Source organism: Microchirus variegatus (genome assembly GCF_963457635.1).
Source record: "Microchirus variegatus genome assembly, chromosome: 19".
NCBI classification, from domain to species: domain Eukaryota; kingdom Metazoa; phylum Chordata; class Actinopteri; order Pleuronectiformes; family Soleidae; genus Microchirus; species Microchirus variegatus.
In genome coordinates, this window is record NC_139820.1 from 14,978,102 (window position 1) to 15,005,788 (window position 27,687).

The window sequence follows — 27,687 nt, forward strand, 5'->3', positions numbered from 1 at the left end:
CTCTCAGAAGCGCAGCTCCCCCCTCTGGAACGGTGGATGCACTGCTAATCATTATCAAAATATTGTTTTAACAGTGTTTAACGACTCCCCGCCGCAGTCCCTTTTATGACTTTGACCCGGAGTCAGACCCAGAGTCAGAAGACACTGTCGCTCGCGAAACACCTCCACAACGGACGTTATTCTTCTTCTGCGGTTAAATGTAAGCAACCGGATGTACCAGGACTAGTGCCCGGAGCAGGACGTTCTACTGTTCAGGAGAACCGCTGTTTACGTAACCAGACCGGGTTTTCGAGAGATCTAGCTGAGCCTGAGATTACAATAAAACACAGTGTTCTCAGCAGTGGCTGAACTGTTTGTTTTGAACCTTCAGGGCTTCTTAAAAAAGGTAATGACGCAGATACACACTAAAAAACAGCGTTAATTGGAACTTCCGGTCTAGGTCCGCTTTAAAAAAAAAAAAAAAACTTAAACAATGTCTCTCCCTCATCTCCTTCTGCTCCTTTCTGTCCACCACATCTCCTCTGTCCCCCATTTTTCCTTTTACCCCAAACTGGTCGAGGCAGATGCTGCACATCTTTCAGTCTGGTTCTGTCAGTGATTTCTTCTTCTGTTAAAAGGCAGTTTTTTCTCTCCACTGATGCCTAATGTTTGCTCATTGTGTGAAGTGTTGGCTTTCTCTGCTCTCCATGATGTTTATTTACAGTGCCTTGAGATGATGTATGTTATGATTTGGCACTATACAAATACAATTGAATTGAATTGAATATATACATAAATACATGATTTTTACTGCTGTTCAACATTTTTTTCACACTTTTTAATTAACCTTTTAAGTTTTTTTAATAATTAAAAAATTATATAATTTTTTTTTTTTTAGAATTAAAAAAAATAGAGTTTGACAGCCCTGTACTAAATGAAACACAGTGTTCAGTTCAGTGATTCAAACAAACAGAGACAGACTCCTGCGAAAACATATACCTCCCTGGCAGAGGTCAAAAATGCCTCCTCACCATTCAGTCGTGCACCAACAGCAACTAAGATGACTGGGACACCCCAGTGCCTCAGCAGTGGGCGGAGCCTCGGGGCGTAGCCGTTCCTGACTTGCTGGAAGGCCAGTTTGTCGGTGACTGAGTACTTAATGACCAGGATGTCTGCCTGCTCAAGAACCTTCCGTACACTGGCCCAATCGCTGTCCAACAAGTCCTGGAAAGGCAGAAAAACGACAAAGACAATAAATACAAAAGGTCAGAGTAGAAAAGACGATTAGACTGACTTTTATCAGTGTCATCCCTGACAACATCTAAAATAAGACACATACAAAATCACAACAGCCCTTTCATTTCAAATTCATGTGCCATTAAGAACAAAAGTGCTTTCATCAGGTTTGTTTGTGCGGTGCATGTTAAAATTGCTTTCTCTATTTCCTTCTTCCTCTAAGCCTGCAATCAGCACTGAATCAAGAGCGACCCTGACATTTTAAATCTTAAATGTGTAAGTCCTTACTCAAGTTCACACTACAGGGGTCCGTTTCACATAGCAGGTTCGGTAACACTTTATAATAACTATTCGTTATAACTAGTTAATACATCATTGGTAAACTATTGAGTAATGAGTTGCTAATGACTTGTTAAGTGTCTGTTAACAGGTTTGTTAAGGATTTATAACGATGCCTTATAGATAGCCAATAGATATCTTACAAGCTGTTAGTTAAGTGAGTTATAAATTACTTGTTAACTGTATGTTAATGATTTATAACTATACCTTATAAAGTAGTAATAGATCATGAACAAGCTATTAGTAAGCTATTTACTAATGACTTGTTCAGTACCAGTTATTAGTTTGTATATGTTATTGGGACGTTATTCTAAAGTTGCAACTATTCCTCATTTATTAACCTTTAGTAAATGAGGAATAGTTGGAACTTTAGAATAACGTTCCAATAACATACATAAGCTAATAACTAATACTTAACTAATATATTTACTCACACATTACAGTTCAGTTGTTAATAGTTTGTTAACCATCTACTAATACCAGTGTAGAACAGCAAATGGGTGGAACAATTCAATCTACAGAAATTTGATATGATATTTCAAATATCACATTTTTGTACCTCAACCTTGTTCCACCATAGGCTTTTCTGTGTACTCTATTTTACCAAAGAAACACCACAGATGAGATGTTGAACATTGTGTTTAATGTATAGAAACACACATACTGAGCCGTCACATGGCAGAACAGCATCAAAGTTGCAACTATTCCTCATTTACTAAAGGTTAATAAATGAGGAATAGTTGCAACTTTAGAATAACGTCCCAATAACATATACAAACTATTAACTGGAACTGAACAAGTCATTAGTAAATAGTTTACTAATAGCTTGTTCATGATCTATTACTACTTAATTAGGCATTGTAATAAATCCTTAACAAACCTGTTAACAGACACTTAACAAGTCATTAGCAACTCATGTATTACTCATATGTATTAACTAGTTATAACAGATAGTTATTATAAAGTGTTACCGCAGGTTCAATAAACTCTGAGTCTAACCCTGAACTCTGAGTTGATCTACTCTGAAATAAGAAACTCTGAGTTTTCGGTTCCACAACACCCGATTTGAGTTAGTTTGTTCAACTCAGAGTAGTTTCACCTGAAGTTAAGCGCATGCACCACAAGTATAAAAAGACAGCATGAATGGAGCCCCGTTTCAACGAGTCACCATGGCTACCGGGAAGCGGAGGGTGACATTCTTCATTACACTGGAGTTGAAAATATTAATGCGTGAGTTTGAGCATGTTTTTAGAAGGAAGTGTAACACCGCTGTAAAAGAGATTGAGACGACGTGGGGGAACATTGCTGATGATGCGGAAGTTTAAATGTCGTCCTTTGCACAATCACAATAATATTACAGGGGGAAACTGATAGAGTGGTAGACTATTAATTTATTTCATTTAGTTGTAATCCCGCAGGGGAGAATCGCACTTGGCAGCAGTTTAATATGAAAGATAAAAACATTGTTCAAACAGGTAAGACCTCGGCATAATCTCATGGGATTATCTCATTGATCATATTTTGATCATGTTTTACATTGTAAAGTAAATATGAAGTGGCTGTTTGACTGTACAGTTGTTTTATCCCCAACATAATGCTGTTTTCACACACATAAATAACTTGTCATATCATGTTCAAGTGCTCTGTATCTCCGACGTTCTATAAAAAAAACCTCCCATTTGTAAAAAAAATAATACCTCTCTCTGTGAAACAGGCTAGAGTTACTCCTCTTTCTCTGGTTTGACTTACCTCCCTTTGTGAAACGGAAAACTCAGAGTTTCCCTCATTTCAGGGTTAACAGACTCAGAGTTTTCACTAAACCTGCTTTGTGAAACAGACCCCAGGACTGTCAGTGTCAGTGGGTTCACACAACATTATGTGCAGTCTTGTGAGTTCGTACCATAATAATATAACATGCTATACACCAGTGGCAGAATGGGGGGCAAAACTGTCTCACCAGCATTATTATATGCTCTTTAAAATGTTTAAAGAGATGCCGATGAACGTAGATAAATGGGAGGGTTGTGTCACTCATGAGAAACTAGGAATGATAAAACTAGATTCAATTTGGACCAGTTTGGCTTCTACAGGTTGCCCACTAAACTTGAATAAAAAAATATGTCTGCAATGCATCATGCGTCTGTGGGTCTCTCTGCTGATTGTACCTTTAAATATTTTCGAACTGAGTGACTGCTAAATAACAAACACGAGCTGTTTGGTCACAACTTGCAAAACTCATCAGTGACTGGATTATCAGGCTGAAAGTCTTATAGTGTTAACAAGGCTCAAGAGAAGCAGAAGTAGATTGACAATTAAACTGCAATGAGACGGGGACTACTGAGCATAGGAGCTAATGTAACACCTTAAAAACAATACCTTAAACTGTTGTTTGAAGGACACATGAAGAATGAAACATATCACAACAGAAACTCAACCATGCATCCAGGTTTTCTGTTTTGTCCACCCCACCAACAGTCTCTTACCCAGCTGGGACAATCCCGAACCACTACAGTGACATCTCCAAACACACGTGAGGTGTACTCCATGAAGGCAGGGTTGTTCAAACTGCTCTCCAGGTCGCAGGGTCCCACCAGCGCTCCATGGCCCAGGTAGCTCCAAAGCAGGCCTCCTTGCAGCTGTCCCTGGCCCATGATCTCCTCCCCAGGCCCGACTCCTCCAGGACACTCACTTCCCAGAGCCACAATGTGGATAGACCTATAAGCCATGAAGAAGACAAATAAACAGGCATGAAAGGAGGCATCATCCCACAGACAGATGATGATACAGAGGTGTAGCAGTGAGGGAGAAAGGACACCTCTGGCTCAATAATAGATTTTATTATGCATGAAGATAAAAAGCATTGAATATAAGGCAATGGTGTCAAAATTCCATCATCAGGATGATTGGGAAAGGGCAAAGTCATGTATATTTATCAATAAGAGTTTAAAATGTACACACCACACAGGGATTTAGGGGATTTATTAAAAGGTGACTGCATCTTTTCAGTCATTCCAGATTCATAATTACCCAATTTAAAGGTGTGTTCACACCAGCTTTATTGATTCCAGTAGACCTTAGGCCTGTCGCGATATTCAATAAATCAATTAATCGCACGATGATTAAAATTAGCTCGATCATTTTTCTGGCCGCGATAAATGCCATTTGCATGCTTTTTTGTTTTCCCCGTCTCTCTCTCTCTCTCTGGTCCTAAAGTGTGTGAAATTTGATGTAGTATGCATGCCAGGTGGCTAGGTGGCGCTGTGAAGCACTGCCATACAACAACACCAGGAGCGTGCGCATGCGCTAAAACTTCCTTCTAGTTCTCTCTAGTAGCGTAATTGCTGAAATTACTCCTGGATAGGTATCAGAGCAGCTAAGGCAACTTGAATGTCCGACTGATGGATTCTAATCCACATGTTTGTTGTTGTTTGTCTGTACTGCACATGGATCTGACGTCAGCGTACAGGAGGATAGCCAGCGGGACGACGCTGAAGTTCTTTAGAGAGCCTGAGTCGAATATGGTGCCAACTTCAGCGTCGAATGTGGTGCCAAATTCAGCGTCGTGCCAGCGTTAGCAGCTCAGAAAACACTTTTGCGTTTTCAACCCTTTAGACAGGAACGCGACAGCGGAGCGTTTTTAAGATTTCCACTCTGGAGGGTGGGTTCATTTTTTTTGCGTTTTTAAGCCCCAAAACGCCGTCGCCGTCTAAACGAAAGGCACATCTGATAAAATATTTTGTCGGTTTCACCCGGGAGCGTTGCCGTGTAAAGCCAGAGTAACCATGAGTGAACCCTCATGTCAGTCACTTGTCAGTCACATGGTGTGTGGGGAGGCGGGACTCCTGGCGTAGCCTACCACAGCAGAGTGCAGCTAACCCATTTTATTTATTGCTTTTGCTTGTTTGTTAATTTATTGTGTTCTAGTGTTAAATATTCATTAAAAATAAAAGTTTATTTCTCTTTGAAAAAGTGTACCTGCATTATTATACTATTATCATTGTATTAGATGAAAATTATCTCAGAACAACAATATTATCGATTATCGCAATAATCTCTGAGAGAATTTATCGTCCAGCAAAATTTGTTATCGTGACAGGCCTAGTAGACCTAAACCTAGTTAATGGGGCCGAAAGACTTTAAACACTGAAACAACATGACTGAAACAGGATGTTGTGATGACTTATGCAAAAACTTTGGCAAACGTACGTCTGTCTATTCCCGCTGAGTCTGTCCAAAATCAGTTTGGAACACCAATAAAACGGTTCCAACAAGATGTGAGTACACTGTTGAATAGCACCCATTAAATGCTGGAAAGACTCTTTGTGCAAAAGCGAAACTTGGCTGCATACAGCACAGATTATGAACTCCCCGCGACATTCACTTCAGACATCCTCTCTCTCTTCTTCCCCCTTTGAGCAGTTAACTAGAGATCAGCTCATCTGATGCATCTGTGGCAGACATTATTCCCTTAATTGAAAAAAAAAAAATCTACACAAAGATTGAGACAGACCACGGAGTGAAAACAATAAAAAGTGTGCTCTTAAAAGTCTGTCAACACGTTTTACTAAGATCTAATCGGATCCCCTGCACTTTATTGCAACTGTACTCGATCCTCTTCCTCTTGCCAATACCGGGATGATACTGCTTGTATCCATACCCTTTTATGTGCACCAGTGGAGGACAGCCTTGTGGCAGAACATGGTGGCAAACTACTCTGAGATGTGTTTGAACAGTTACTGAATGGCAGCACCGTAGCCAATAAAGGTGGAAGCCATTATAAGGCCACGGGGAGGTGATGTCACAGACAGCCATCCTGAAATTGTTGGGGATACACTGCTCTAAACAACCCTACGTCAAATTCCTTCATGGGCATGCAGGCTTGGAAGAATTCAGCATCATGTTCATGTATTGAATATCTGTTGGGTGAACTGGAACTGTCAATGCCCTGTACTGCTGGCTGCCTCAGCTGCTGGCTGCCAAAGTCTGGCATGAGAAAAGGCATCATGTTGATGTCCAGTTTCCTAAGATCAGCACTGAGATGTTGTTCATTGGACTGGCTGACCTGGCTGCTTTTCATTCAAATCAATTTGCAATATTAACAAGAATCCTTGCCTTGCCAGTACGGCAGCTTTGACATTTCTTCATGTTCTTCATGCAACTGGTCAACATGTAAGAATATTTAGCAATAAGGTGGAGGAAAATAAAATAAAGTGCATTGAAGAACTTTGAACTGCAGACAGAAACTTAATTTCCTGTGGGGGGCAGAAGACAAAAGAAAAATTTGATCTGCGATAGGAAGTTTTGAACTTCTGTGCTGACCAGGGGAAAGAATAAGGATGGGAATAAAGAGCAACTTTGTCAAATCTGTGTCAAAGAACTTTGAGCTGTGACTTCAGACTTATATGATTGGGAACTTCAAACTGTAGAGAGCAGAAATGCACCTCCTAGTGGACAGCCAGCTGGAAGGTAAAGAAGAAAAACAAGAGTAGTCGCCCCAGTCACAGTGATTGAGACACCAATGTTGAGGTAGCTGTAGCTGGGAGTTTGACTGAAAGCAGATGTCACAAGGTTGTGTAGGCTTCACCACTGTGTCTGACACTTTGGGTGAGGGCACCTCAATGAAAACTCCTCCAAAATTTTGCTAATAAGAAGAAAAACAGAAAGGAAGGAGAGACCACGAATCAGGAGAAGTACAACAAGAAGACACATAAGTAAGAAGTAATGGATGATTGACTGTAGAAGGCACAAATGCAAAAGTTCACACTATTTGAGATGGACCTCTTAGAGAAATGGATAAGGACTTCAATATTACTTCAATAAAGAGGAGTGCCCAAGAAGAATTATTTGACACCAAAGAGCAGCTTTCAAACTTCTGTGACTTCAGACTTCAAAATATGATTGGAAACACCAAACTGTGGAAGGCAATATTGCATCTCTTAGTAGTTCAAGATTCAAGATTCAAGATGCTTTATTTATCCCGAGGGAAATTATTGTGCAGTGCATGCAACACTGAAGCTCAAACCCTGGGCTAAAATTCCATAGAACCACAGGTTCAAAGCTTGCTTTGGTGCAAAAAAACATAATGTGACATATGACATCCGGATGCAGCAACTACTTCATTGCCTGACTGGTTCACGGTCCAATCATGTGATTCACTGGCATTGTTTCTTGTGAGTGAGTGTTTTCCAAATGTGGAGAAGTTGTGAGCAGAAAAAGAAACCAGCTCGTTCCCCATCCCACATAATCACCCCCTGCCAAGGTTACACAAGTATTTTCCCAGCACTCTCTCCTCAATAACACAATACACACATTCATCAATCCTTTTCTGTAAATAGAACATAATATTCAGCCTTAGTGTGTGTGGATCAAATCATTTTCAAAGCAAATATACTTTAAAAATGGTGATCAATGCAAAGCTGCTTCAGAACAAAAAGTATTTTCTACAAAAGCAAAGTAGTTTCTCCAACACTGCTCAGTGAGGTGTGTGTACGCGAGTTTGTAATTAAAAGCCTCCCGTTCATCAACTAGCCTCTCTAATTTGACTGCAACCTTGCACTTTGCCAGGAGAGGTCACTCTATCTGACGCTACGAATAATCAACCGATTTTCGAAAACAATTGGCTCAAGTGGTTCAGTGCTTCACAAAAGCTTAATTTGCCCATCACTACCTCTTAGTATAGAGTCTTCTGGACGGTATTGGAAGAAGAATATGAAGTATGTAGTCCTTTGAATTGAAACAAAGAGCAGCTTTCAAATTCAAAGAGCCAAGTAGCGAATACGGTGTAATGGAGCATTATGGATGCAAACTGACCAGAGCTACAGTATTGCTGCAGCATTTTTGTTGTTCAGATTTTGACCACAGAGAGGGAAATCAAACACCTGCCAGCAAGACTAGTGTGGAAACAAGAGCAAATTCTGTGTGAGGATAAGTGATGTGAACATTGCATCAACACATCCAGGATGCACCACAGGGACAGCTAGAACAGTTAGTTACTTTACCTCTCTATTCATTTTCAAAGGGGAAAATATGCAGATAAATCTGAATAAATTATGACTACCAGAAAAGGTAAAGTCATTACAGTTTTTACAGTATATGCAGAAAAAAAGTATTAGTGAAAACAAAATAACAAGCAGCTCATGGCCGAGCGGAAGGGAATTGGGCTTGTACCCAGAGGACTGCCGGTTAGAATCCCTGCCAAGTCAAGGGCTGGAATACCCCTGAGCAAGGTACCCATATCTCATTGTTACTTGGACAATTGGAATTGACCTCAGCCATGAGGAGGCCTGTGTACTCCTCAATAATCCATTATATTTCAAATAATGTGGCTGTGACATTCCCCGAGGGAGAAGAGGGACCAGTAACAATACTGACAATAAAGGACAGGGCATTACCAATTATTAATAATAATAAACAATAGGAATGTAGATTTTATCTATAGGTACTTCAGTGATTTCCCCGTAATTTTTTTGTCTGAAGTGTGAAGCAGATCTTGCAATACCATTATGAATCGCTATTTTTCTGGTCAATATAAGCGAGATATGATATCGTCCCATGCTTAAAATTGTCCTCATTATTCATGTCTATCACGGAGACAGTGCATCACTGTTCCACCGCTGACCAAGACATTCTTGCACCTGAGTGTTTATTATGGTTCCATAAATCAGACACATGGAAGGAAATGATGTGTGAGCAGATTTTATATTTAGAGTTCAAAAATAAAGCACGATGGAGCGCTTGCTCCAACATAACATATTGACTTACAGCTTGAGAGAAACTTACATTGTGGCGGCTGCGGTTCTGTCCCACTGCTCTGTTCTTTGGAGCCCGGATTCCTCACAGTGCGTTTCCTCGCCAGTCTGCAGTCGGACTCGGCTTTTCCGCAATGAGCCGCGGCTCCGCTCCGTCGTTAATCCTCCTCATGAGCGGCTGCTCCATCAGGAGTCCGCCTTCTGCTGCTGCTGCTGCTGCTGCTGTTCGGGACTTTCGTATTCGCGAGCATTTTTTTTTTTATCCCTTATCTTTATTCATTCATGAAAGCGAAGCCCGACACCGTCCCGAACCGACTGACCGCAGAGGGGCACCGGACAGCTCAGCCCAGGCGGCGGAGCAGCGGCGTGTGTCAGCAGCAGCAGCAGCAGATAATGCGCTAACACACACACACACGCACACACACACACACACACACACACACACACACACACACACACACACACACACACACCTCGCACGCACGCACGCACGCACGCACACACACGCAAACACACACACCGTGTGAATGACGTCGGCCGATTAAACAAACTGTCTCACTGGCAACTGGACAGAGAGAGAGAGAGAGAGAGAGAGAGAGAGAGAGCAACGCACAGCACGCGCGCAGGTTCACGCAGCTTTCCTTTTAATGACAGTGCATCGATGATCATTCATTTGGACAGCCTAATTAATCACTAGCCTTAACAAAAACAGTTAATACGTTAATACTAACCCTAACTTAACCTGACCACTATTCTAATCTTAGCTCTAAGCTTAACCAGTTCCTGAGAAATAAGATTCTGCTTCATTTGGACAGGTTTTGGTTTGAATTCCAATTCCTTGCTTAACCCTCAATCTTAACCCTCAATCTCAAAAATGCGCTCCCTCTACTGCAAGTGCTGTCCCGATTCTCAGAAAAATTAAGTTGAGGCCAAGTTTAAGGGCTGTATCGCCCTCAATATTGAGATTTTCCAAGACCACTCTTGGGAGCAAGGGCTACCCAGAATGCATTGCGTGTTTTCACATAAGAAAGATGGCGTGGAAAGCAGCGAAGCCAGTGCGATACAAATTAAGTATTTTCTTTGTTAATAGAGATATAAAAATGATGAAAACCATTGTATTATCTTAGTTTAGGCCCATATTATGGATTACTGACGTCATTGTTGCGTAACATTTATTTTTATTTTACGATATTTTGTCAATAGCCGGCCGGTGCGCACACGCGATCGTTTGCTATGGTTTACTTTTTAATAAGCCGTGGTGTGTGGCTGAATATGTCCGTGGTTGTGGTATTTGTATGAGTATCATCTTATAACTAACTGACAACCTAATAACTTGACTGAAAAACGGATCGCAATTAATAATCGTGACGTAAATGTGTTCTTCTTCTTTTTTGGAGTTGACAGACTGGACGCAGCTTTCGCGTTATTCTGCCCCCCCACTGTCTGAAGACGTATCTGCATTTAAGGGGTGTCCTATTTCTAAGTGACAAAATAACCCTCACCACTTGGTTTTGAGGGCCAGTTAAGATAAGGGTTGAGCTTGAGGGTTAAGATTGAGGGTTAAGATAGGAATTGGAATTGGCCCTTGGTCTCCATGAGGACTACTGGTCCTAACAAGGTCAGTGGCTATAACAGATCAGGTTTCATCCAAGAGGAAACCAATACAATACATTCTCACACATGGGATAGGTTAGAGAATGATGGGATAGGATAGAATATGATGGGATAGAGAAGGATAGAATAGAGTATGATAGGATAGAGTATAGGATAGGATAGAGTATGATAGGATAGGTGGGATGGTGGGATGGGATAGGAATGAGCACAGCCTAAATGGAAACAGGATAGGATAGAGTATGATAGGATAGGAGAGACAATGATAGGATAGGATAGAGTAGGATAGAATATAATGTTGGACCTAAAGCATGTGGCTGTAATCCATTGTTCTTTGACTAAGGCCTGTATTCAGGATTTGAAGCCTGAATTTGAGTTTCACACCCGGCAACCTCCATTTTGTAACATTACTTGGGTTTTATGACTGGAGAGCTCTCCGTGGGGGGGCAGGCTCCTTTAAAGCCCAATTTATACTTCTGCGTAAAGTGCTCTGCGTAGGTTACGCAGAGACTCTGCGTCGAAGCAGAGCCTGTCGAAGAGCCTCTGCGTCGTCTCCGAGGTGTCCGTCACTCCGTCAAGGGACAACGGACACGGCAAGAGTTGCGATTGGTCCTCAGGACAGGCCGAACTAAGCTACTCTGTGCCGGCTCACAGTGAGCACCGAGCGTCCACAGACGCGGAGCTGATCCCCGCCGATAACGCCGCTGCCAAACTATAAATAAGTCATATCTTAACACACACGGCACATGTTCAGACTCTAAAGGGCCAATTTCTCGCCTCAAATTATTTTAAAACTGCGTTCCGTCACACAGAAAAGTGAGAAACGGCTACTGTTTCAACAAGAACAGTCTCTGTTTTATGGTCTCCTCGACTGATAAACCCTATGAAAGTAGAAGAATTTAATTTCTTCACTCTCTTCCTCTTGCTGCTCCTCTTGGTTCCTCTCTTGCTGGTTCTCTGGCCTCGGGGGCCTCGGGGGCCTCGGGGGCCTCGGGGGCCCCGGGCCACAGTAAGAGGCAACGTGTTCTGGGCAGAGTTAGGCTGTTTCTGTGTTTGTTAACTTTTCTTTGTATTGAACGTGCTGGATTGCGCACCCACACGCATTTGTGTTATCTTGATAACCACGTTTCTTTGTTTAAGTTTTGTGTTTGTTATTGTGGTTTTTCGCATGCGCAAACAGTCCCATTCACACCGATGAGACAGAAAGGCAGAGGAGGTCTTTGCCTTCGCTCTGTAATAGAATGCTATGGCGAATGGCTTATGCAGCCGCTGCCTGACCAGAAAAAAGCACTGTTGGGTCACTTTTATTTGACTATGAATCTCACCAAATGCGGACACATTCAAACCTGTAGTAAAGTTATTTGAAATTAAAAAATACAAAATGTAAAAAAATTATCAAACCTTACATGAACTCAACCTCATTTTCCCTGACAGCCTAGGGTAGGCACTGCCTACCCTGCCTCACTGCTACTTGTACATTCCCCACTCATAAACTTCCGCTCTCTCTCTCTCTCTCTCATTCTCTCTCTCTCTCTCTCTCTCTCTCTCTCTCTCTCTCTCTCTCTCTCTCTCTCTCTCTCTCTCTCTCTCTCTCGTCAAACATGCGCCTAAAGCAGGGGTCTGCAACCTTTAGGATTAAAAGAGCCATTTTGTCGTCTCTCCACCCAAATAAAATTCATTTGGAGCCGCAAAAAAACATGTGGCTCTAGAGCCGCAGGTTGCAGACCCCTGGCCTAAACCCATCCTGAGATCGGAAGCATTTGGCGCCATCTTGTGCGGGGGTGTGCATCTACAGTCACTGTTACTGCACACGCCTCTATTGTGGCCCCGGAAGTTAGAGTGGCTTGCCCAGTTACTAATCACATCATTTCCTGTCTCTTTTGTACTTCCTGTTTCCCATGGCCACGCAAGCCCACACACATGCTCACACACAAATGCACACACACACACACAAACACACACACACTGTGTATTTTGTGCATGAATACTGTGACAAATGGGAGTTGAGAGAGCCAGTGCACAAATGAATTCATTCATTACCTAATTTTATTATATTATATTTTATATGACATAATTGGAATGTCTTTTGATATAGAGTTAATTACAGTGATTGTGTAGACTTATTTTAAAGGCATAGATTGATTGTCTTTTCCATGTTTTCAATGTGTTGCCACAATTTCACAAGATTAATGTTTAATAAATGTTTTCCGAAAACATTTAATACATAAATAATTATATATATATAAAAAATTAACAATCAAATAATTGCCATTAACTGATGTCCCCCAATAATAGAATAGAATATGATGGGATAGACCAGGGGTGTCTAACTCATTTTAGTTCAGCAACGCAATTTGATTTCAAGTGGGCCAGACCATTAAAGTAAGAGCTTAATATATAAACAACAAGATAGATTTTTCGTCTTTGTTTTACATTTAATGAAGAATCTTTTTCTTTAACATATTAACTTGAAATTTCTACATAAAAAATACATTTACACAGATCACAGCGGATCTACAAATCATTTAGTCACAGGTATCTGAAACTGGCACATTCATCCTGCTGGCTGGACTGGACCCACAGGCCGTATTTGACACCCCTGGGATAGAGTATGATGGGATAGGATAGATAATAATGGGATAGAGTATGATGGATAAATGTTATTGTCCCACTGGGGAATTAGTTGTGGACTCAAAGTATCTGCAAAAACTATAAACACTTCCTTGAATGTCCTCACAACTGTGTGTGTGTGTGTGTGTGTGTGTGTGTGTGTGTTTGTGTTGTGTGTGTGTGTGTGTGTGTGTGTGTGTGTGTGTGTGTGTGTGTGTGTGTGTGTGTGTGTGTGTGTGTGTGTGTGTGTGTGTGTGTGTGTGTGTGTGTGTGTGTGTGTGTGTGTGTGTGTTCGTGCGTGTGTGTGTGTGCCATTAACCTCCACTTACGCAGAATCTCAGATGATGAGCTGTACCCAGTGTAAACAATGGCAAGCGTAATGAGAAACAGTTAGGAAACTATTCAGTTATACAGCAATAAAACAAAAACTCTAATGTCACTGGGTGTGTTTTCTTGAGGGACTCGGTTGCTGATAAAAGGCAATAATGAGATCTGAAAGTCCCTCTTGGACAAAGTCCAGGGCGTTTGGAGAGGAAGAACAGCCTGAGCCTTAAAGGTTTAATCAAAGCCTCTTGTGTCGCTCACAATCACAATGAATAATGCAAGCGCTAAAAGCAACAGAGAGTATTTAGGCCTTTGGGTTTGAATGCCCTCACTGCAAATCTGTGTCGCTTATGTGGTGCAATTCTGCTCCAGCAGAGGCTCTGGCCTTGTGTAGCAGCTTCTCCAGATGCTTTGCTCTTTATCTTGGCAGAAAGCTGTCCCCCACTTGACCTCCTGCAAATGACCACCTGCTCATGAGCCTGCTTCAGCCCTGTACCAAGATTTGTAACGTGACCACATACGCATATTTGAATAATGAAAGTGTAACTCATCCCTCTTTTTACACATAACTCTGAGTCCATGTGTATTTAAAGTATTACACGAGTCGAGACCTTTAGACTGTGCTGTGTTTTCTGTTGGCCAACATTGTTCCTGCACAAAGGACACAGCATAACCTACACAGTAGTTCCCAAACACTGGGTTGGGACCTACAGGTGGTTCACGGGAGATTTTTGGGGCGGTCCCCAAACAAATTTGCAGAATTTTCCCAGCCTTTTAGTTAAGATATATGTGATCGAGGCAATGTTGTGGTTGATATAGATATGATATGATCTGTTTACAAATTCAAAATGATATCAGGTGTGATCAAAAATATGGCTGTAAATGAGTCACTACATTATGCACAAATTTGCTCTTGTCATGATTTATGTTGAGATTTGGGTCATGATAATTTTTCATCTTTACAAAGTCTTGTCATGCACCACAGTGTTTATGTGTTCCTTCAATGAGACCACGTCACTGCTATAGCCTGTATTGTGAGTACAGAAACACAGAAAGCTGTCCCGACCCTTAACATTAAGCCGCTAAAAATATATCATCAAATTATTTTGCATAACATGTTAAGAAAAAGGAATATAATTGCACTTGGATAAATTATGGTAGTACTTATGGGCAGCAGTGGTAGCAGTGGCCCAGGCCATAGGATGGTGTGGGATAGGATATCCAGTCTTTCAACTGGATTGTGAGTTTGATCCCCGACTCTGTTCATCTACATGCCAGTGTGTCTCTGGCCAAGACACTTATCCAAAATTGCTCCTAAGGGCCGGCACCAGCTAGTATATGAATGACAAAGGATAGCAAAACTGTTAAAGGTCATTAAGAATAGAAAGGTGCTGTTAAATATAAACCACTTACCAATGTCTAATCTGAGAACAGGGAATAATAAGATATAAGTCATCCTTTATTGTTAGTTTATTGAACTATATGATCATTTTGATAAAGTCATGATCTAAAATCCACTGTAAGGCCACACGACATCTGACATCCCCTCTATACAGTTGGTGGAGAAAAAGAGATGAAATCCACTTCCCCTGCTTTCACTCTGAGGTCTCCGTCTCTTCTGCCTCAGCTTTGGCCCTTTCCACTTTCCCCTTCTCTCCCTGGTAGAAGTCTGACTCGATCCATTTGGTTTCCAGAGAGAGCTTGACGTAGATGTCCCCATTGGTTTCAGTGACTTCGTGAGTCCGCTGCTTCACACCTTTGGAATACCATCTGGGCACAGGTGACTTTTCCCTGGGGTCAAAGGCCTTGTATAAACATTCCCCTTTGGCCAAAGAGATCTTGTACTTGTGCTTTGGACAAACTATGCACTGCTTGCCGTCAAATTCCTGTGTGTGTGTGTGTGTGTGTGTGTGTGTGTGTGTGTGTGTGTGTGTGTGTGTGTGTGTGTGTGTGTGTGTGTGTGTGTGTGTGTGTGTGTGTGTGTGTGTGTGTGTGTGTGTGTGTGTGTGGGAAGACAAATTCAAGAGATTTATGTTAATATTATGATGCTCTGATATCTTAATTAACAATTAGCACATCACACCTGCATAAAACCAACATTCAAATATCTGATTACAGAATCACTAATCACTCAGGAATTTAACTACTGAAGGAACAGGATGTTAATGCAGGCATGGGATAACTACAGTTAACTTACCCTATTCATTGTACACAGGCAATATATTACGTCGTTGCGTCATTTTGACTTTGCGGGGACATCTATAACAGGCTTTTTGAGGATTAGGACCTGGTTTGAGCGTTAGGGTTAGAAGTGGGTTAGTGGCAGGTAACGGTTAGGGTTAGGTATTTAGTTGTGATGGTTAAGGTTAGGATGAGGGTTTATGAGGGTCCACACAAAGGATGCAAATCTAGCCTCATATATACATATATTTACATATACATATACATTCCAATATAACTCAACATTTAAAAATAACACGTTTATTATTATTATTAGTAGTAGTAGTAGTAGTAGTAGTAGTATTATTATTATAATAATAATAATATTAATTTTATATTATTATATTACTATAATATTAATATTAATAGTATTAATATTAATAATATTAATATTAATATTAATATTAATATTAATATTAATATTAATGTTAATATTATATTATTATTATTATTATTATTATTATTATTATTATTATTATTATTATTAATAATAATAATAATAATAATAACAATACGTTTTGGATAATCCCTAGTTCAGTTGTTTAAAGGGATAGTGTTTGGAAATGTGGTTGTATAGTCAGTGGCGACAGTGCTGTGTATGCCCTCATCTCATCCCTGTGCCCTCTACACAAAAAGGCAAAAGTGAAAGGAGGTTTTAGGCATTTATCTAAAGGCTCAATTAATAAAAATGGACAGCCTTTTCTGACTGGAAATTGTAGTGTGTGCAACTTTGTACTCACCGCACCAATGGTACATGATCACTGTATTTATTTATTTATTTATTTTAGTTCAAAGTGTTTTCACTTTCACAATTATAACATTTCACATTCACAAAAAGTGAAGGTCATTATGATTTCTCTGTGGACTTTGGTGCGGGGAAATTAGCGTTTTACAAGTTTCCTGTCGGGAAAGGCTTATCTTCATAATATACTGCAGACTGAAGCAGGTACACAGATTTTATTGGGTGAGCCTTTCTGTTTGGTGGCTAATCCCTGTTTTCCATGTTTTCAGTGAGCCAAAAGTGTTTAAAATGGTTTGTATTTATATCGCACTTTTGGTGACCTCTCGAAGATGCTTTACACCATACAGTTTTGCCATTCACCCATTCACACTCACTCACTCATCTTTCATACCCATTCACACACTGCCGACACAGTTGCCAGGAGCAAATGGAGGTCAAGAGTCTTGCCCAAGGACACATCAGCATGTAGGCTAGTGGAGCCGGGAATCTAAACCACAACCTTCAAGTTGAAAGACTCGCTCTATCACTGAGCTACCGTCGCCCCAGTGTTTGTGTCTTAGTGTAGGCTTTGGTGCAGGGGGCACACACAGTGCAGTCAGCACTAACTATGTGTCAGTACCAAATAGCATTTACAGTACCTCATGCATTCACAAGTGAACTTATCACTTTAAATGATATGGTATTGACTGATTATTGGTAGTTAAGCTCACCTCAATGTCTCCAGTTTGCAGCACTCCCCCAGCATCTGTTGGAGCAACAGAGAGGTCTGTTGTAGTTTACAGAATAACATACTGTATATAATAATAAATAAATATTGTAGCGACCCAGTGGGATGCTGTGACTGGTTTGCAATGTATGTTATTTATTTTTGATTGAAGAGCTAACAAAGAAATCTGCCCCATCGCTCCATCTTCTTCTGTTCTCTGGATCTGTGGGATCCCGTTTATCTTCACTCTTATGAAGAAAACAGCCATCGAGCAGGCGAGTTGTCTGATATATTGACAACACATTGACTGATGTATATGTTGTCTTGTAGAAATCCTCTTTTCTGATGCTGTTGCCCAGCTGCGATATTTCAGACTCAACTCTCACACCCAGAAGACAGACTGTCTTGTACCCGGACGTGACATTTTCAGCACACGCTCTCAGAAGCGTAGCTCCCCCCTCTGGAACGGTGGTTGCACTGCTACTCATTATCAAAACATTGTTCTAACAATGTTTAAAAATAGCTTCTTCACGACTCCCCGCCGCAGTCCCTTTTATGACTTTGACCTGGAGTCAGACCCAGAGTCAGAAGACACTGTCGCTCGTGAAACACCTCCATGAGATCCTGCTACATAGACTAGAACAAGACGTTGGGATTAGAGGATCTGCACTTGTCTGGTTCAAGTCCTATTTATCGGACAGATTTCAGTTTGTTAGTGTAAACGAGGAATCCTCCATATTCACTAAGGTTAATTACGGAGTTCCTCAGGGTTCCGTGCTCGGACCTATTCTTTTTACCCTGTACATGCTGCCATTAGGCAACATAATCAGGAAACACAACATAGATTTTCATTGTTATGCAGACGACACCCAGCTCTATGTATCTGTACGACTGGACGACCCAAACCCATCTATTAAACTCAAGGATTGTCTCATAGACATACAGACGTGGATGACTCGTAACTTTCTGATGCTTAACACAGAAAAAACTGAGGTCATGGTCCTCGGGCCAAAAGATATAAGAGCAGCACTTGGAGCTCTAAACCTAGGCAGTAACACTTCAGTCCCTTGCACTACAGTAAGGAACCTAGGAGTCCTGTTTGACCAGGATTTATCACTGGATGAACACATTAAGCATATATGTAGAACAGCTTTCTTCCACCTTCGCAACATCAAGACAATTAGAAATATTATATCACAACAAGACTCTGAGAAACGAATCCACGCCTTTATAACCTCTAGGCTGGATTACTGTAACTCCTTACTGTCTGGATGTCCTAGTAAATCCTTGAGAAGCCTTCAACTGGTCCAGAACGCAGCAGCACGGATACTGACTGGAACCAGACGACGTGATCATATAACTCCTGTCTTGGCTTCTCTTCACTGGCTCCCAGTGAAAAGTAGAATCGATTTTAAAATACTTCTACTCACATACAAGGCCCTGAATAATCAGATACCTTCTTACATTTGTGACTTAATCACTTTATATCAACCAAATAGACCGCTGCGCTCCCTGAACTCAGGTCTACTGGTTATTCCTAAAATAAATAGAAGTAGAATCGGTGGTTTAGCTACCAGGCTCCTCTCCTGTGGAACCAACTTCCGCTTTCAGTCAGACAGTTTGACTCGGTCTCTGCCTTTAAGGTGAGACTGAAAACCTACCTTTTTAACATAGCCTATAGTCGAAGCTAGATCAGGTATGTCCTGATTAGAATAGTCTATCTTATGCTGCCATAGGCTTAGACTGCTGGGGGATTTTCCCATCATGCACTTAGAATGAGCACACAGACTTTGCACGAGCCACACTTTCTCTACCCCGTCCTCAATTTTTCATCCCTCACCACTTACCCTATGTCCTCCCATGAGATGTAGTACATAAATCCACATGTAGCACATCTCTAACTGATTTTAATCTCTTACAGTTCTGCTGACACCAGTGAACGACATGAGGTCAGGACAGGAAAGAGGACTCCGTCATCTTCAAGTCTCTGACCACAACAGTCTTCACTACAGGCTGTGACAAACCCAGTGATCCAGATGGACCCTGGCATTGAAAGACTTTTTCACTTTTTATTCTTGTCATTATGTATTGTATGTTTTGGGTAACATCTACTGCACGTCTGTCCATCCAGGGAGTGGATCCCTCACCTGTGGTTCTCCCTAAGGTTTCTACCCTTTTTCCCTGTTATAAGGGTTTTTTCCCTGGTAGTTTTTTCTTACCCTGGTCGAAGGTCTAAGGACAGAGGATGTTACCAACCCTGTGAAGTCCCTTGAGACAAACTATGTTTTGTAAACTGTGGGCCATACAAATAAAGATTGATGGATTGATTGATTACGGGATTTTCAGAGATCTCGTTGAGCCCCGAGATTACAATAAACACAGCGTTCTCAGCAGTGGCTGAGCTGTTTATCTCAAACCTTCAAGGCTTCTTAAACACGGTAATGATGCTGATACACACTAAAAAAACAGCGTTAATAGGAATTTCCGGTCGAGTTCCGCTTTAAACCCCACATTTGACGGTCGCCCCTGTCTCCTACTTTTATGAGGGTAGCCTTCCTGTGAAACAAGTTGTGTCAGCCAAATCTATACATTCTCATGATTGTCTCAGAATCGATCCTCTCACAAACGTATACAAGTTTTGACATTGGTGTTATTTCGTCCAAACAGGAAACATCTGTACTTCTTTGACCTTATGCATTGTTCAGGACTGACAGACAGGCTTCTGTTGCATCCAGATTTTAGGTGATGCATCTGGGTGCAGACTAAACCCTCTCATGAGGAAGTTCCTGTTTGCCTCTCAACACATACTCTTCACACAGTCAAGACCAGCTGAGTCAGAATTAAACACAGCATTTAAGAAAGCAAAGATTAGCTGTGTTGATGTGTTCATCTTTGTTCATACACTTCAGTACGAACAGAGAGTTTAAGCCGAATCCTAGAAAACTCTGCAACACATGGTTCTCCCATATTCCAGACAACAGGAAACACCTGGTTCTCTCCCATCAGATCTAAGCGTCACTTCATGAACTCCCTTTTGGGTTTTATTTGGATTCCAATTAGTGATGGCCTCCAATGGACCTCAGTCCTGTCAGAATGATGGATTTTCATCGTACTGCATGTGTTCCCAGCCTTATAACAGAATATTCAAAAATAAAAATGAGATGTGTGATTCTTTCTGGGGCAGACACGATAATGTCTATAGAGGTGAGAGCGTGGCCTTGGTCATGTGACATCAGCTACCAGAGCTCTATAAGCAGCAAATAACTTTTGAAGTTCAACTACAACATTCATGCACCCATATCTATATTATGACTGGAATTTAAAAGTAACTCAGACATAATAATATCTTGTTGTTTTGAGTTCAGCACTATAGAACAAATGTACTCACGATAACAGTAGGAATCTAAAGCGTAGAAGATTTCTTGATGGTAGACAATCAGAATATCCCGGCCTTCCAGAGTTCTGAATGAGCGCTTTGCTGCAATCAGTTCATCTTTTTTCCCCACAAAGTGAAGTCTTCCAGTAGACTGCTCTTTCCGCTCCATAGTTTTATGAAATGCTGCTCAAAAGGAAACAGGACACAGTGTCACTTATTCATTGTAATGAACAAACCCACTATATGCTGTTTGGTTAATGGCCAAAATTATTCGACTTCTTATTCCACCAAATTTGTCAGTTAACCAGTTCCACAAATGTCAGCATAGAAACTTGATTCAAACTTCAAAACGTTCCGCTTAATGAGGCTCTCTTCAACCTGTCCCTTACTCTCACTACAGATTACAATATCATCTGCAAACAATATAGTCCATAGCCTTTCAGTCTTTCAATTTCATTGATTATCCTGATCAAAATAATCTTCATGCACAATATTATTTGTGAGGAAGAAAGTGTAGTGTAGAAGATAGAAGACACATTTTCTTGTATACACAGGATGAAGGCAAAAGAAAAATCTTAAATAAGATAATTGTACATCATGAAGTCCTGAAATCATAAAGTGCAGTCAAATAAATGCCTTTCCATTGAGAGTAAAGCTATGAAGAAACCCTTAACCCTGTAAGACCCACGGTTGTAAAATTACAACGTTAACTTTAGCCATCCCTAAAAACAATCTGTTATATGTTATCTGTTTTTTTACCACATGTACATAGTCATTGGGTCTTATTGTTCGGTCTAACAATGGTAGTGGATGTTACATTTGTTTATAAGTCCCACTTTATGGCCATGAATGCAGACAACTTTTCAAGATTTCCTCCGAACAAAATCTCTGAGAATTATTGTTCTGGATTCATCAGATTAAAGTAAGATTAAAGTATTTTTTTTGGTTGTTATTACAATGTGTAGAACATGTACATATTTAGTTATTGTGGAATAGATGCATCAAATTTCATTTAGAGCTTGTTACTTGGTAATTTTACAACACTGGGTCTTGGTGGTAGCCAAAATAGCAGGCTTGTTGCAGTGGGCACAAACAGGTTGTATTCCCTCCACAACACCACTGCCTGAAACAGAGGATTTTCTTTATACATGAACAGTATACATTACACACATTATACCCTTGTGTTGTGTTCTGGTCAAATTTGACTGATTTAAAAGTTTTATCTCTAAAAAAAGTACATGGTTAATTTGATCAGACTGAGCTTAAATCCCATGTCTTTGTCCACAAAGATGATATCAACAGCTTCAGTTCTGGGAAAGGTGTAAATGTTCCTGAAAGAGGGGTGTGGATGTAAGTGGGGGTTTGCATGTTTTTCTTTTAGTATGATAAGTAGAGACCATAGGCTAAGACAATTACATTTACATTTAGGGCATTTAGCAGATGCTTTAGTCCAAAGCGACTTACAATCAGCAGACAGTATTGACTACATTGAAAACATTTCTACCCAGAGAACTTGGTCCACCACCCTATCTATTCCTTCAGATTATGTACTACTATATAAAAAGCATATTTATACATGTTAATACATTGCTTTTTTTTCCCAGAATGTCACCAGCAAGGAGAGAGCTGTGATACAGTGTAAAGGATGTGATTGATATCATCCAAACTGGAGAGAGTGAAGTTGAGATGGAACTCAATGACACTGATGAGAGTGATGAAGACTGAGATGAAGATGTCTGTCAACAAGTGGACAAAGAAAACCAACCACCCATGGACTGTCCAGCTGATCATTACGTGGACATCGAGCCAAAAACACACAAACACAACATGCACCGTGACAGGTGTCGCTGGCCGAAAAAATATTTCATCAGTCGCAACATTAATTTTTCTGGTCTGGATTTCATCTTCAGGCAAAGAGAGCCCAGCAACACAGACAGTGACATCAGAAAGACCTCTGAATGCTCAGAAGAGACCATCCAAGAGATGTGAACACCTGCCATTGGATGAACACAAGGACATGAAGAAAGGAAGAGGATGCTGCAATAAAGGATTCACCAACACACAAATGCAGCAAGTGTAATGTTCATCTTTGATTTTCAGAGGACAAGAACTGTTTTTAGGACTTTCACTAACAATGAATGTTTGTCATGATAAGAAAAAAGGAATGAAGAAGTTGCTAGAAAAAGCTAGAGTTTTAGCCTGTTTATTTATTTATGTATTTATTTTTAATAAATGATTTCATAAAAATATGACTAATGTGTGATTATTTTTAATGTTATATACATTTATGAAGCTTAGTAAGCAATCAAACTCGCAAATGAAGCCTTAGTTGTTCTTGTTGTTCAGACAAAGTGACCAAAAAGACAGAAATTCTGCTACCACCAAAGCCCAACGTTGTAAAATTACAACGTTTCTCTAAAAACTTACATAAACATTTTTTTTTCAAAAACTCTTTGATTTCTGCATCTAAGGCCTCCTACAACAACATCTGAAAGGTCCAAAAAAAATTTTTAGGTTTTTTTTAATTTGGGTCTTACAGGGTTAAGCAACATGGTTTATGTTCAGCTGAATACTCTTCTCTTCAAAGTGAGTGTGGCCTTTAGTGAACATATTGTTAAAACATGGTGATCTAAAATGGCAGCTTCCAAAGAGCTGACCTATAAATAACAAACAAAAGTTTACCTTACAACTCAGCAGCAGTGTCTCCTCTGTCTGTCAGTGGGTCTCAGAGTAGGATATAGAGTGAGATACAAAGTAGGGAAGGGGCCTTTCTCTATTATCTTTACACACAGTTTGTCTTCAGCCTTCTTTTCCTCTGCTACATTTCTTATCTGACCCTCACAGGCGTAACAGCTACTTGAATTAAGAGATATGTAAGTCATGTGTTTAATAAGATCACGCTGCTGCGCTCTACAGGAAGGGTCAGAGCAGACTCTACCTGCTGAGGAGACTAAGGTCTTTTGGAGTGCAGGGAGAACTCCTGAAGACCTTCTACGACTCGGTAGTGGCATCAGCCATTTTCTACGCAGTGGTCTGCTGGGGCAGTGGCATCACAGCCGCAGACAGGAAGAGGCTGGACAGGCTGATTAAGATAGCCAGCTCTGTCCTTGGATGTCCCCTGGAACCAGTGGGGGTGGTGGGAGAGAGGAGAATGGCTACCAAGCTATCATCTCTGATGGACAATCTCTCCCACCCCCTGCAGAACACCATCGCAGCACTGGGCAGCTCCTTCAGTCACAGACTAAAACATCCAAAATGTCTGAAGGAGCGTTATCGTAGGTCGTTCCTCCCTGCAGCTGTTAGACTGTACAACAAGTACTGCTCTAAGTAGACCCCACACACACACACACACACACACACACACACTCTCCATGTGCAATATACTGTTAATTTTTCATTGCTGTAATATACTGTATATAATTTTTCACAATGTAAATTTTTTAAGTGCAATATATTGTTATTTTTCATACTGTCAAATTTTTTATACTGTAGTTTTCTCATCAGTGCAATATCCATATCCTTATTTAATAGCTCAGCCTTGTTTCCTTACACTGTAAATACCATGTGCATACTGTGTATATTTTGCAGACCGGTTGTAATGTACATTCTACATTCTATTTTTAAACCTATTTTTATAGTCAGTGTTAATATCTTTATATATTGTACTTTATATATTCTATTTCTTTTTGGTAATGCATGTTTATTATTTATTATCCTTATCTTTATTGTCTTGCTGCTGTAACACTGGAAATTTCCCCACTGCGGGACGAATAAAGGACTATCTTATCTTATCTTAACCTATAATTTAGAAGGACTTCCAACACAATTAATGACTTCATGATACTTGAAGTATGATGACTTAAAATATGCACATGCGTATTGTTATTTATTACTGCCTTTTAGTCATGTAATATCTGAGTATCCATGTACATGTACGGCCCTCTTCAAAAGTATTGAAAGAGTGAAATCAATTCCTTGATTTTCGTAGTCCACTGAACACTTACTTGACAGTAAAACATGAATATTAGATGTTGCTGTTCCATTACAAATGGGGGAAAAAACTCTATGTAAATACCTGGAAATAAAAGCTGAATGACTGATGCCTTATATTCTTTCTTTTTGGCCTCACTGATCCAGTACTTTTGGACGGGACTGTATTTTATTTTATTTTATTTTTTAAAATCCAACTGGACGGCTGTTTTCACATTTAAAAAATAAATACAAATATAATGATTTTACACTGACAAAACACAGAATATGAAGTTGATACAGTTGTATAAAGTTGATTAAACAATAACGGTTAAAATTAATACATAAATTCATATATAATTACAGTAACATCATATTCATTGGTATATGCAAGTCATTCTGCGTAATTAGAACTTATAATTGGATGTACCGCTGCTGCTGCTATATTTTTTTACAAAGCGGAACAGTTTTTTTTTTTCTTCAGCTCTGGCCGGGCTGATTTCTCAGGTACACCACTGCCCGTACTCTGTCAACCGGTGGGAAACAGGGAATTTAAAGTGAGTTATGGACTTTAAGACATTAAGCCTTGAACTAATCTTAGATTAATGTAGTTATTGTTATTAATAGTATTGTTGATGTTATATATTAAATAATACTAGTCAATCTAATGTCGTCAGACACAGGAGTAAAGCGAACTCATGCCGAACTCATTTATTTTTGATACATTTCAGCAGCTTTCTGGGGATTATTATAACAACACACCGTTTTGCATTACTTTTGCAAACGATATATGTACTGTATATACAGAACTGTGCAAAAGCCGTAGTTGTTTTAGCAATGCTAGTAGTGATGCACTTAGACACATCATCAGTGATGGAACGTTACTGGACCATGCAGTATTACATGCAGTATTACTTACCATTTTAATCGTAACACACCTAAGAAGTACAGGAAACATGTATGATTAAAAACAATCAAATAAACAAACAAATGCAGCTAGCTAGTTCAAGTGTTAAGTATTTAGTGTGACCTACACATACACTTGAACACTAGCACCATCCTGGCTCTGTTAAACCTGGACTGGAACCCAAATTAATGTCACTGGTAAAACCGGTGTTCGACCCACTGGTTCATCAAGACCCATGGTTCTCAAACTGTGGTATTTGTACCCCCAGTGGTACGTAAGTTTCCTCTGGTGGTACTTGAAGGAAAATCAGAAACACTGAGATCAGAGTGGAGCTGATGAATTGTGCAAAATAAAAAGAATAATAATTAGAGTTACTTTATCTCTGGCTCCACCTTAATCTAATGTCACTTTACCAGTGTGTGAAGTATATGTGAGGATGATGAGAATAAATGTGCTTCCTGTGAAAAGTCTGTGGCTGACTTTGCTCGGCCTGTTTACACCACTTTATTTTAACGTTGGTGATAATGGTGTGACTGAGAGAGCTCAGTATTTTCTCAGGTGCTACTTGGCATCAAAGCTTTGAGAACCACTGGAATAGAAAAATATCTGTATACGAGATGTCTCAAGATATAAAGCTGCACACAGGTTGTTTCCCTGGAATTTTCTTTTGAGATGTCTGTGCTTCTCTAAGTAGAGTGACAATTTAAATACACTCCACTTTTTTCTGTTAAACAGGAAGATGGCGCTGCGAGCTTGTGGCTTTATAGTGTTTCGACGTCTGGCCAACAGTATTCCTCCTCCAGGCAACATTGAGTACCTCCTGCTGCAGACCTCGTATGGGGAGAACCACTGGACTCCACCCAAAGGTGTTTACACATTCAGAAACTACATTTGTCATAGAAATGAGACTCTGAGATTCAGAGCTAGACTCTGTCTCTAACTAATGTATTTAGAAATTAAATGTTCTGTGTGTCTCTAACCTGTTCACCATCAGGTCATGTGGACCCAGGCGAAGATGACCTCACCACAGCCTTGAGAGAGACACAGGAGGAGGCGGGGCTGAGGGCGGAGCACCTGCGGGTGATTGACAGCTTTGTTCAGGAGCTGCACTATGAAGTGCGAGGCAGACCCAAAGAGGTGCTGTACTGGCTGGCCGAGCTCCGAGACCCAGGAGCAGCAGTGACTCTGTCTGATGAGCACCAGGACTATCGCTGGGCCCAGCTGGAGGAGGCCTGCAGTCTGGCCCAGTACAAAGACCTGCAGGACACGCTGCGAGCAGCACACACACACTTACACACTCAGGGCGACAAACTGTGATCAAACAGAGAAGACAGGTGATATGTACCATCTCAACAAACCAGTCCTGTTACTTCCAGTAAGCTGTGAGCCACAGAGGCAGAGATGTTCTACAAGATACAAGAATATTTATTGATGAATTCTAGAATATAGTGCACAGAGGGATTTAAATGCCTTTTTTATTCGTGCCAACTTTGTCCCCTGTCTTATATTTGAGCTGAAATTCCATGATTACAAGGTGACCTAAAAAGTTATACCGCTCAACCATCCACCAACAGAGTTGCTTTCAGTGCATAAATGTAGAAAGTGGTTCCAGAAGACCTGTACCTTTTTAAAATGTCCAAGCTTCCCTTTGGTGACAACTGACCGGAAGTAATTAGCAGAGGTTGAAGTGAATCCATATAATCCATTCAAGATTGTGGCACGTTCTTCTCTTAATCACTGTATGACTCTTTTTCTCTATGTAAAGACAGTTTCATTTCCTGTTTTTAAAATGGAGCTAAACAAAGAGCAAAGTATTCAGTGATAGATAATGCATGATTTAACTCCAGTCATAGCAAAAAAGATTATTATCTTTGTCTTTGAATCTTCATGATCATAAAAAGTAATAACAGGATGTAGTGG

General features: G+C 40.4%; 3 protein-coding genes across 3 annotated transcripts in view; 1 reads left to right on the forward strand and 2 right to left on the reverse strand.

Annotated features, from left to right (window-relative positions):
- Window positions 1–4,280, reverse strand: part of rhobtb3 (Rho related BTB domain containing 3) — a gene marked incomplete at both ends in the record, with an annotated part of 54,153 nt that extends 49,873 nt beyond the window's left edge. The window contains 2 exons of the mRNA XM_083906067.1: window positions 1,011–1,203; window positions 4,038–4,280. Coding sequence (XP_083762193.1) covers window positions 1,011–1,203; window positions 4,038–4,280 — 436 coding nt within the window. The remainder of the gene's footprint in view (window positions 1–1,010; window positions 1,204–4,037) is intronic.
- Window positions 4,281–15,442: 11,162 nt separating this feature from the next.
- Window positions 15,443–21,060, reverse strand: rfesd (Rieske (Fe-S) domain containing; the record flags this gene model as incomplete). The annotated part of the gene is made up of 3 exons (XM_083906068.1): window positions 15,443–15,733; window positions 17,520–17,554; window positions 20,904–21,060. The coding sequence occupies 3 exons, from the start codon at window positions 21,058–21,060 to the stop codon at window positions 15,443–15,445; spliced, it is 483 nt and encodes a 160-aa protein (XP_083762194.1).
- A 4,305-nt stretch (window positions 21,061–25,365) lies between these two features.
- On the forward strand, window positions 25,366–27,601 carry nudt2 (nudix (nucleoside diphosphate linked moiety X)-type motif 2). Its single transcript, XM_083906165.1, has 3 exons — window positions 25,366–25,417; window positions 26,503–26,633; window positions 26,762–27,601. Exons 2-3 carry the CDS (start codon window positions 26,507–26,509, stop codon window positions 27,082–27,084), a joined length of 450 nt encoding a protein of 149 aa, XP_083762291.1. The 5' UTR covers window positions 25,366–25,417; window positions 26,503–26,506; the 3' UTR covers window positions 27,085–27,601.
- The last annotated feature ends 86 nt before the right edge of the window (window positions 27,602–27,687 follow it).

Coding starts and splice junctions, on each gene's coding strand:
- nudt2 (XM_083906165.1), top strand. CDS start 26,507: ATGGCGCTGCGAGCTTGTGGCTTTATAGTGTTTCGACGTCTGGCCAAC. Junction 26,634..26,761: donor CCACTGGACTCCACCCAAAG/GTGTTTACACAT, acceptor GTTCACCATCAG/GTCATGTGGACCCAGGCGAA.